This window comes from Gouania willdenowi, chromosome 14 (genome assembly GCF_900634775.1).
Source record: "Gouania willdenowi chromosome 14, fGouWil2.1, whole genome shotgun sequence".
NCBI classification, from domain to species: domain Eukaryota; kingdom Metazoa; phylum Chordata; class Actinopteri; order Blenniiformes; family Gobiesocidae; genus Gouania; species Gouania willdenowi.
Window position 1 is genome coordinate 14824647 of NC_041057.1, and position 11533 is coordinate 14836179.

General features: G+C 36.5%; 2 protein-coding genes across 2 annotated transcripts; one reads left to right on the plus strand and one right to left on the minus strand.

Annotated features, from left to right (window-relative positions):
* Window positions 1–1105: 1105 nt before the first annotated feature.
* styxl1 (serine/threonine/tyrosine interacting-like 1) lies at window positions 1106–4383 on the minus strand. The gene is made up of 8 exons (XM_028467289.1): window positions 4159–4383; window positions 3989–4050; window positions 3040–3139; window positions 2828–2961; window positions 1840–1985; window positions 1653–1753; window positions 1408–1520; window positions 1106–1261 (listed from the first exon to the last, which is right to left on the minus strand). The coding sequence occupies exons 1-8, from the start codon at window positions 4262–4264 to the stop codon at window positions 1106–1108; spliced, it is 918 nt and encodes a 305-aa protein (XP_028323090.1). The 5' UTR covers window positions 4265–4383.
* An 894-nt stretch (window positions 4384–5277) lies between these two features.
* On the plus strand, window positions 5278–10527 carry hepacamb (hepatic and glial cell adhesion molecule b). Its single transcript, XM_028466657.1, has 7 exons — window positions 5278–5488; window positions 7102–7443; window positions 7943–8224; window positions 9433–9526; window positions 9601–9674; window positions 9749–9822; window positions 9958–10527. The coding sequence occupies exons 1-7, from the start codon at window positions 5404–5406 to the stop codon at window positions 10096–10098; spliced, it is 1092 nt and encodes a 363-aa protein (XP_028322458.1). The 5' UTR covers window positions 5278–5403; the 3' UTR covers window positions 10099–10527.
* The last annotated feature ends 1006 nt before the right edge of the window (window positions 10528–11533 follow it).

Sequence of the window (11533 nt, forward strand, 5' to 3'; positions counted from 1 at the left end):
CAATCATACAATTGTGAAGAGAATTAATGAAGAAAGGAGCATACAGAATGATAATGAAAACTATAGTTGATAAACATGTCTGAAAAGCAACTGATAATATATTGAAAATGTCCTTATTATACCTTCCCTTAGCAAAAACTAGTTTATTCAAGTTTACTACAAGTATACTTATGTTGTACTGTACTAAAACTGAGGCAGTATACTTGAAGTGTACATTTTATACACAATATTTTATTTATATTTTACTTAAGAAAAGTATAGTGACGTATACTTAGCTTATACTGAAAAGTACGAAGAATAGTCTCAGACTAAGTAAATTAATACTTAGACTTACACTTTAACACTAAAGCTTAAATTTATACTACAAGTATGTTTATTTTGTACAAAAACTGAGGTAGTATACTTGAAAGAACTTAAGATGACCTTATAATGTATACTTTAATAAACTGAAATGTGAACTAGAAGTATATACTTAGTACACTAGTCATATATAGATGAGTGTACTTGTTGTATACTTGAAAGTGTACTTTTGTAAACTTAAAATTACCTAATAAAGTATACTTAAAGTATACTTTTATAAACTTAAAATCTTCCAATTTAGTCCGAAGAAGTGATTAATGAGTATACTTTCTAGTACGCTACAAGTACATGGTCCATAGTATACTTGCTACTCAAGCATACTTAATAAAAATGAACTTGAAGTATTGTACTGTTTGCTAAGGGTTCCTTGATATACAAAATCTTTATTTTAATGTTTGCGAGGTAGGGCAAAAAAGTTAGAAGATTGATGGATCGATGGAAGTCAAAGAGCAGGTGGTTACTTGATTCACAACTGTATGTGATGCAGTGGGCCATAAGGGGCCAGTGCAAGAAATAAAGTGATTTATTAATCTTTTTTTAATTTTGTTTGATGTAAAATGGCAACATTTTCAGACAAATTAGTTCTTAGTCTTTAGAAGCCAAGTTTGCACCTCCAAGTCTGAAATTATGCACATTATGCTCTATATTCAGTCTTTTTTTCTCCCTTAAGCAACAGGATTCATCATTTGATCTAAAAAGTTACCTCAATGTTTTTTCTTTATTGTTTGAAGTCAACTCATTTCGGCTACTTCATTTCTTTCATTGCATTGAAAAGAAAAGGCTCTGATATGTCAGTTAGTTTCTCCCCTTTAGTGTGCATCTCCCATTCAGACAGCTGATGAATAAAGCCTGTGTTTGGCCTCATCAGGGGTTTACATTTCAGCGTGTGTCTCCAGGCTTCCTGAAAGATCAGATGAAAAATGCAGATTAGTGACAACTAAACAGTTACAAAGTTGATTTGACAGCTATTTGATTCATGATGAGACGTGTCGGATTCATCTAAATTAAACAAACCCCAACTCTGACACCAAACTTCATCATATTTACCTCCAGTGTGTAACTGAGGTGACGCATGAGGAAGGCGATACTTGCAGTGCTACAGCGACTTCTTCCTCGCCTGGAAACTATGAGGACACGAGAGCCCAACTCAATGTGTGAACCTGAAAAATATGATGAAATCAGACCTTTACAGCCACGCTAAGAGGAAAAAAAGGACGAGAGTACAATTAACGTGTCTGTAAAAGGAAATGTTGTTATCTTGTCTCACATTATCCTATCGTCTGGTTTCTTACTTATAAAATCACACATTTTCTCAAAGCTTGTGTACAAATCCGACTCCACAGAGTCTTCCACAAAGACGTTGAGAAGGCTTCGTCCTCTCAGAGATATTGATCTGAGAAAAATACAGAAAAAAAGATATTGCCTGTAACCCATGACATAATGACTGTGATGTTATGAACCAATCGGATAAGGCCTTACTTCAGTGAATCTGTCTCAGTAATATTAATGAGCGCGTTGATTTTCAGATCATTGAGGACACAGTCGTCTGCGCCTTGGTTCAGGTCACCCATGTACAGCAGTCCAGGAAGGATCTCCACAGGATAAACCCTGAGGTTCTCCAGTTCCTGAGAAACACAAGGTTCCCATTCAATCGTAATATTAAGCAAGGATTGGAATAATCGTTCTGTTTGTGTGACACAGTGGGAATGTGTAACCAATGGACTGTAGTGTACCCTGTTCTGTGCCTCAAAGCTTCATAAAAGATGTCATTGATAATGATTTTAACAATTATATAAATATTTCTACTTTATCATCAGATAGTACAGTGATATCTATGGTGGCAACTGAAGGCAAATAATACACAAATCACTTTAATTTCTACATAGATTCATAAATTCAAATTCTGGACACTGAATTTCATCATTTTCAGTTGGTGACTTGGCTCTACTGCACATGTGTCAAACTCAAGGCCCGGGGGCCAAATCTGGCCCTTCAGAGCATCCGTTTCAGCCTGCTAGAGAAAGTGGAAATGAAAAGAAAGAAAAAATGAAGAAAAAGACAAGAAAAAAACATGAATCCTTGCGTTAATTACCAAATAGTTCAGTAGTATAAGTTGATGTTGAAAGAACTCTAAATTTTTCCAAAATCCTGAAATTTTTCTCAAATTATTCCACAAAATCTTCAAAAAAATGAAAATAATATCAAGTATCTGTCACTTTTTGCTTAGATATTGTTGATGTCTTCCATACTTCAAGTGTAATTTTTAACTGGAAGTGCAAACTTAGGCACATTGATGTTTAAATTGTTTAATTTCCCACCTAAAACTTGTGGCCCACTTGTGATCAAACTGGTCCATATTTGGCCCCTGAACTAAAATAAGTTTGACACCCTGCTACCTGCTGGCTATAACCTACAGAGAGATTATGAATCACTAAAATGGTTGTTTCTTGTCAGTGTTCATCATTACCATGATTGTAAAAAGGATCTTCTCGCTTCTTAAAAATGAATACAGAGCAGAGAACCTCTGAAAGCCTCCATCTAAGATATGCACTGGACAGACGCTGGCTTTAGAAAGGACCCGGGCACAGTCGACCGCTCTGCCTGCAAGCAGAAACCCCAGGATATGAGCGTCAGTTTTTAGTGTCCAAAAGCAGCTTTACTTTACATTAAACTTCGCACCTTGCTGTTGGATGGAGCTTGTGTTGTTGTCGTAGATCACAACATGCTGCATGCCACCCACCTCCACCCACTCTGACAGCAGAAATGTGCCCTCAGCATCCTGGAAAGTGTGTAATATGGTGCGAAGTTATGACAAACATGGAGAAAATCCATATTTTATTTATCCTAGCAAACAAATCTCACAGAAAGAGAAGCAAAATATATTTAAATAAGCAATTTTGTAAATAATCCAAATTTAAAAATTGGTCATGTGAAAATTTGTGTCGTATGTTTGTGAGGTTTTATTTTGAAAGTGTATGAGTCACTGTTGCTAAGAGGAAAAGCTTCCTTAGTTTCCACAAAAAGAAGTTACCAATAAAAATGGAAAAAAAGGTGGAGGGGGGAAAATCAAAAAGTAAAGTTTAAACCAGGGCCGTCCAATTTGAGGCTCACGGGCCCTTATCAGAAATTGTTTTTTATATTTTTTTAAATATTAACATTAATGTAATACAGTACTGTGATTTATAATAAAAAAAAAAATTTGAAAGCTGATGTCCCATTGCATTATTTTTGTTGTGTTTTAAAAGATAGTTCAAGGCAGGGAACATATAGTAGGTGGGGTATGTTGTCTGCCATTTTGTTAAATTCATGAAACAAGTTTTTTTCAATTTTAAACTAGTACTAGTATTTATTTTGCACAGTTTTATTGGCATATTTAATTTCGTGCACTGCAACGTGAATGTTTAGTTTTGGCCCTCCACTGCAATTCATTTTTGGCCCTTCATTGAAAAGAATTTGTTGACCCCTGGTTTCAACGGAAGAAGATATATGTATGATCAATGAATATATTATCGGGAAGAATGTTGCATTTTCCTCTTTTTAAACTTTGTAAGTTGGATTGAATATTTTTTTAGTTTTATTTTTTATTTTTAGCAAATACTTATTTTTAAGATAATAATCAAACCAGTACCGTTTTGGCCTCTTTAGCTGTTATAATATGACTTGTGTTGTAGTCTTGGGTTTCACGAGCATCTACAAAAAGAAACAAATATAACACAAGTCAGCCTAACATCTGAGATTAAACAAAGCAGGATTTTTATTTTATTTATTGATTGATTTATTTTAAGTCTCATTTCCTACCCATCAGATAGAGGTAGTTGACCTCTGCTAGCCTGGAGCTACTGCCTTGGCTCCTGTTCAGGAGGTTGTAAAGCTCCGTTGGTTTTAACAGACTGATTTTAGCCATCACACAATGACAACAGAGACAGAAACAGCTAGAAAACAACTATTACAGGCTATAAAAACAACAAAACGAACTCTACCTGTGAGTAAAAACACGCCATAACATCGGTAAGTGTGCAAAAACAAGGGAGACAGCGTGTATGTGTCTTTTTGTTGCTAGGCAACCGAACACCCCCTCTGATTGGTTGTTGGTAATGACGTGAAGCCTTAAAGATACAGTTTCTGATTATTTAATCTCAGGGTTTATAATAGGTAGATGTGAGTAATAAACTACACTAATACGCCATGATTCTCATGCAACACAATTAATACAATAATATATGAATAATAAATGAATACATAAACAGAATAGATTAATCATAATAGCGTTTTTTTTTTTTTTAACAAAACATAGCATTATTTTTTTTTCTTTTTAAGCAAACATTGGACCTCATATATATATATATATATATATATATATATATATATATATAATCGTCAGTAGCTGATATTTCTGTATCCATCCCCACATTTGTGTTTTAAAATAATCCTGTGTCCAAAGTAATAATTCAAATAATTTCTTTTGACTTTATGCTTAGTGTTTGCATGCTGATGTGCTCCATCATCTGTGAGGCCTTATATAGACAGGTTTGTGTGCCTTTCCAAATCATGTCCAATCAACTGAATTGACCACAGGTGGACTCCCATTCACCTGTAGACTGTTGTTTACATACCTAGCTAGATCTAGCTGCATGTGATTTCATCAGGCCTTATCTATTGTAATGAATAATAATCTACAGATTTATTTATTTTCAGATTTGATGATTGTTTACTGCCAATATTTGGTAAAACTCTTCATTCAAAAAGCTCAATTATCAGTAATAATTTCCCCTGAGATGAAAAATATCTAATTTAGGGCCAAGAGAAAATACATTTAAACCCATAGAAAAAGTTGGATCATCAAAGTTCTTCATGATATTACAAAACTGTGCATCTAATCACACATCTCTCACACCCACAAATGCACTTTGTGTTGCTTCTACACTGAGAACAACATGTACTCAGTGCCAGCAGAGGCTGAATGAATGGCTGTGTCCTCTGTCCTGCACACAGTCACACATCATGCTGACTGTCTGTGAGAAAAAGCAAAGCTAAAGAGCCAAGATGAAGACTGAGGAGGAGACCCCTGCAAAAATCTACAACATTCATCACGTTTTGTTGCTCATATTCATTGGTTTCTCCAAATCAGGTGGGTCACCTTTTTATTCATGTGTGTGAACTAGTTTAAAAAATATCCTTCCTTATTGTTTTTGAATAAAACTGATTCCATGATGTTTTTGATACATGCAAATTGTTTGCATGTTTAAAAAATATGAAAAAATTTCTTAAAGTATGTATTAAACTATACCTGAAAAGAAAGAAATGTGCAAATCTCATACAATACTGGCTTTTGGAGGAAGATATCAATAACACTGGAAGTAGAAAGAACATTTAAATGAAGACACATTGTGTTTGTGAACTGCAGAATTTTGTTCCTTTTTTGACAAATTTACCTTGTGTTAAATACCAATAAAAAAAAGTTTTTAACAGCCCATTTATCCAACTTAAGGCAAAGTAAGGGGCAAGGCAAATTTAGGTCTATAGCTCATTTTTATACACACTGCAATCTAATCTGTTTCACATAATTAAAAGTTGCAACATTAAACCTGAAATTTGCATGATTAAAGAGTGCATATATATAATATTAGGACAAAAAGGTTATAAATGTCAATCCAAGAGTTTTCACACTCCCTGCATCCTCCTTGTAATGTAAGTGATACTGTAATGGTGCCCACGGCCTGTACCACAACCAGTGTTTTCAGATGTTTACAGCTGTGTGTCATCACTGCCTCTCCATTGTTGTGGCTTGCAGCAGAGTCACTGAGCTGTTCTGTCTCTGCTCTGCAAACACGGCGTCTGGATTGCACCCAGTGTCCTTTTCATGAAGTGAACAGAAGGAAATTTGAAACAACAATTCCAGCTTTTGTTTGCTCATCCTGATGGCTGACAGCTGTTACCATGGAAATGAAAAGTGATGTGCACATACTGTTGTTGGCTAAGTCTTTAACATAATAAATAAACTTGAACATTATAGGGCGTTGATTGTTAAGTTGCGCATGCTAAGATAAAAGGCAACTTTTTGCAACATTTAACAACAAACCATATTAGATGTATGTGGAATTTTTTCATGTTACTTTTGACCAGATTTAGAGCAATATTTGGGAAATTTGTGGTATTTTTTTCTCGTAAAAATATAATGTCAATCTTAAATCTAAATGTTAAATCTAAATAGTAAATATTATATCCAAATGGTAAACATTGCCCAAGAATTTTACTCTTGTGTACTTGTACATTGAGATGTAATAATAATAAAAAAAGAGATGTAATAATAAAAGAATCTTAAATCTTGAATGTTAAATCTAAATGTTAAATGTAAATCTTAAATGTAAATCTAAATGTTAAATGTTGCATATAAATCTAAACATTAGATCTAACTCTAAGTGTTAAATCTAAATCTTAAATCTAAATCTTAAATCTAAATCTTAGATTTAAATCTTAAATCTTAGATTTAAATCTTAAATCTTAAATCTACATCTTAAATCTAATTAAATGTACCTTTTTGTTGGAACAGTTTTGAGTTTGTGAATGAAAACTGCTTGAACTTTTCATCCTCAGAAGTACTTTTTGGATGTGACTCTAAAGAAATCTTTTAATGTATCAAGTTCAGCTTTTTCCATCTTTACAATACATAAATGTTATAATTTAAATATTTGCTGATTTAAATACTGACGCAGTGACTCTTCCCCCTGATCTTGTCCACAGGTGATGTACAGGCAGTGAACATGACTGTCCCCAACACCCTGATCAGAGGAACAGTGGGAGGTGAAGCTCTGCTCTCCGTCCGCTACCACAGCTTCAGCCTCGACCCTCCTGTTATCAAGTGGCAGCTGAGGAGAGAGAAGTCCATCACTGTGGTCCAGTCCATCGGTACCGACATCATCGGCACCCTCAGGCCTGAATACCGGGACCGCATTTTGGTGTTTGACAACGGGACTCTTCTACTGCACAACCTCAGGCTGTCTGATGAAGGAGACTATGACGTGGAGATCTCCATCACTGATGATACCTTTCCAGGAGAGGCTAGCATCACACTCACTGTGGATGGTAAGAGGACAACAATCTATCTGGCCATGTGACCTCTTGTTTTGTTAATGTGTGTCTGAAGCTTCTCAATGTCTATCAACCCAGTCTCACGGGGGTTCATGAAACGTCACGTAAAGTAAAGTTTTGTTTCGTGCAGGACAACACGATTTCTTCATTTTTTAGTGTGTATTCACAAACTACAGCTTATGATTGTAGACGTTACACAATCACAGAAGCCCCATTTACTGTTGATAAGGCCTTTGGTGAAATAGTGGGAGGATGAAACTATTTCAGGAATTACATGTAGTCATCAGACTCCATAAACCAGCTCCACTTTGCTCTGTGGGTTTATTGTTATTCAGGGAAAAGACAGCAAAGAGTTCAGAAGGTCCAGAGGCATCAGAATGCAATCCATTGTTATCTGGACTGAACATTTAAAGAAACATCCAGTTCTTTATTCTACATCAGCTTCATATGTTGGTTTACGTGTCCATCATCCCACTGTTGCTTCTTTACCCAGAGCGGATATCCAGGCCCTACATCCACATGGAGGCCTCGTCCCTGCTGGAGCTCAGCGAGAACGTCATCCTCAACTGTTCCCATGACAACGGTACCCGGACCACATACAGATGGTTCAAGAGTGGGAACCCTCTGGCCAACATGACCCGCTTCATGCTGTCGCCCGACCAGAAGCTGCTGACCATCTCACGGGTGCTGACGACGGACGATGACATTTACATCTGTGCAGTGAAGAATCCTGTGGGCAACATGACGAGTCAGCCCCTCAGAGTGACCGTCTACAGTGAGTGATGACATCACACATCATCACGATATAAACACATGATGGAGAGATCCCAGTTCTCACATGGTTTCAACACCTAAACGGCCCTTTTAATACCAAGCTGTGAGCAAAATCAAGATTAATGTTAATTTATCAAAACCACATTGTAAAAAGATGGAACCACAATGAAATGAATGCGTAAATGCACTGTGGAGAAACATAAAAAAAAGTTTTTACCTAAACTAAAATGTTTTTCAGGTAAGGATGATCGAGGGACAGTTTTTCCCTCATATTTTCCAATAAATCATTATTTTTAATCAGTTTTGCCTTCTCAAAGTGAAGAAAAGCAATCAAAGAAAAAGTTTAACACAAGCATAGAAATTACTTGTTATGATGATTATCAATAGATATGTAATGAAAAATTTAAATTAAAACATTCAAAATGCTAAATGTAACTGTGCGCCAATATTTAATGAATTACGCTGTGTTAGTAAATGCCCATTAAAATTAAAGCTCAATATATTTTATTAATTTAGCCTATAGGCAAAAGTCCACAACCAGTAAAAACGAGAGTTGAGAAACTCTGATTTACACAATGAGTCAGCGCTCAAAAGTGCTGAGTCAGCGCTCAAAAGTGCTGAATCAGCATGTATTGTCTGAATTCTGAGATTAAGTTCCTTAGCTGAGCATCAATATTTTACAACACTGAGTCAGCGATAATTAAATAAATTCTGAATCTGCATTATGTAAATGAGCTTGCCAGTAGTAAAATACGCTGTAATTGATGGGGAAAATGATAAGTCAGCATTTAATGTACAGTACAAGTGATGAGTTGACATTAAATGAGGAAATGCAATTGGTTTTTCAAGGAGTTTACTATAAGATTTCAATAAGAGGTCATCGTGTGGACGCTGTGGCCCGGTTAATTGTTCTAACCACGAGTCAGCATTAATTGAACGAATGATGAGTCTGCATTTTTTGGTAGAAGTAGGGCTTTATGCAATTTTTAGACATTTTGTTGTAACTTTTTGTAGCTTTCTCCTATACTAAATGTTATTGAATGCAGTGATATGTTCAGGGCAGATATTGCATGTTCTCCACGTGGGCACATTGTCATCCTGTTTACCTTTCACAGTCCAAAAAATAGAAAAGACAAACTTAAATCTCATTTGACTTTGATTGTCTGGATGTTTCTAAATCTTATTCTGTCTCATGTTTGGTCATGTCAGGGAGAAGTTCCGTCTATATCATCCTTTCCACTGGTGGCATCTTCCTCCTCATCACACTGGTGACAGTTTGCGCCTGTTGGACACCATCCAAAAAGTAAAGCTAAAGAACACGGCCAGGTTTTATAACCACAAATATTCAAACACTAAATCCTCTTCCTGTCCTGTCAGGACTGGACATCCACCACGAACAACTCTGTCCAGGCTGTACGACCATCCTGACCACACGCTTATGAGCCGTGTAGGTAACGTACTACTGTGTAAAATGGTGGGAACTTGTTTAGAATAGATAGTGGTGTAAAATGTGTTTGCTTTGTAGAGAACAGGCTTCCACAAGGACCAGGACGTAAAGGGTTTAATGCAGTGACTTCACTCTACATCCTACAACACAAGGTTTTTAACACTGAACGGGCCATTTTTTTTTTCAAATCTATGGATGTCAAATTAAACACCATAGAATAAAAATACATTTACCAAATTAAAATTGTATTTACTGTAATTGACTGTATTCTATACTCTATTGAACAGGATAGCTCTCAGGAGGAATCCCCCTGCTTATCTCCATCTGAATGTGACCAACCACCATCTTACAGCAGCTACCCCAAGTATGGCGTCTCTCAAAAGCAGCCCGACCAGACTCCTCAGCACATCTCCAACGGATGCAAATGAACAGTTTATGAAGTACTCTTCACTTTAATGACAAAGTGGAGGTAGTGACACTGAACTGTTAGATCTGCTGCCTCCAAAAGCTGCAACAGTTCTCGGAGTTTTGGGAAAACCTTAGAAAGGTTTTCTTTGTTTTCACATAAACTTGATTGTAAGTCACTGGGAGTCAGAAAAGGCCAGAGACTTAATCATAATACTATATCAGGTCAGTTTCTTTAAAATACATTTATTGGAAGATATATCAGTTGACAATATACGGTCATGCATTACAGTTTCACAGTTATTTTTACTTTATTTTATTTTTTTTTAAACACAAAAACAACAAATAGCATTCACCCATCCCATCCTGGCTCAAATGGAGATCACACAAACTATGTTTGACAAAACAGGACTTGCAATCCCTTGAAGTATGAAATAAAAGGTTGCCATTTACAAAGGAACCTATCAGTACAGTCTCTCATCATGTATTTAAGTTCTCAAGTTTAAGGTTGAACATCCATTCATCCATTTTAAAAACCACTTGCTCCTGTTTTACAGGGAGCAAGGGGGTCTGCCGGTGCCAATCTCTCATTGGGCGCTGGGCGGGGGTACACCCTGGACAGGGCGCCAGTCCATCGTAGGGCAACACAGACAAACAACCACTCACTCTCATTCACTCCTATGGGCAATTTTAGAGGGGGAAGGTTTGGAGGATTTCCACTGAAGGAGGCGGCGGCGTTTGGCAATTAAAGAAGTAAAATTTATAATTTCTCTTTGGGCGAAATTCAGTCGTGTTGTCTTAACAGGAGGTGCCAAAGATAGATAGGGTTGTAAATCAATTCCATTATATGAAAATAACTGGACCTTTAGTTTTGCAGGCGTGGGCAAAAGAAAAACATATGACTCAAACGACACTAGGAGCTACGGTAACGTTTGTCCTCTACCTACAGGATTATTTTAGACAACTTTAATTTGAAAAAAAAAAAAAAAAAACTTTTATCACCTTAAACTAAAAAATCTGGCCAGTTTCTTAGACATTTCTTCTTGTGTTTGTCACTGTCCGTGTTACTTTTTGTTTGCCTATTGTTACATTGCATATGTATATGTATAGCTCAGGGTGGTTTTTCATCAATACTTGCCTTCACAAGCACATCAAGTATTTGGATGATAAAATATAAAGGGAATAATGACAGCTTGAGTCTCGGCATTTGGCCAACGTCACATTTATTCATTCATTTTCAGACCCACTTTATCCTGTTCAGGGTCGTGGGAGTCTGCCGGTGCCAATCTCTCATTGGGCGCTGGTACACCCTAGACAGGGTGCCAGTCCTTTGCAGGACAACACAGAGACAACCACTCACTCTCATTCACTCCTATGGGCAATTTAGAGACTCCAATGAACCTTAGTCATGTTTTTGGATTGTGGGAGGAAGCTGGAGTACCCGGAGAACACCCATGT

Bases quoted from the DNA above. Each gene is read 5' to 3' on its own strand.
- styxl1 (XM_028467289.1), bottom strand. From the start codon at position 4,264: ATGGCTAAAATCAGTCTGTTAAAACCAACGGAGCTTTACAACCTCCTG. The intron at 4,051-4,158 runs GTAGGAAATGAG...TTCTTTTTGTAG, and splicing joins CAACTACCTCTATCTGATGG to ATGCTCGTGAAACCCAAGAC. The intron at 1,262-1,407 runs GTAAATATGATG...CTGATCTTTCAG, and splicing joins ACCTCAGTTACACACTGGAG to GAAGCCTGGAGACACACGCT.
- hepacamb (XM_028466657.1), top strand. From the start codon at position 5,404: ATGAAGACTGAGGAGGAGACCCCTGCAAAAATCTACAACATTCATCAC. The intron at 7,444-7,942 runs GTAAGAGGACAA...TTCTTTACCCAG, and splicing joins CATCACACTCACTGTGGATG to AGCGGATATCCAGGCCCTAC. The intron at 9,527-9,600 runs GTAAAGCTAAAG...CTGTCCTGTCAG, and splicing joins TGTTGGACACCATCCAAAAA to GACTGGACATCCACCACGAA.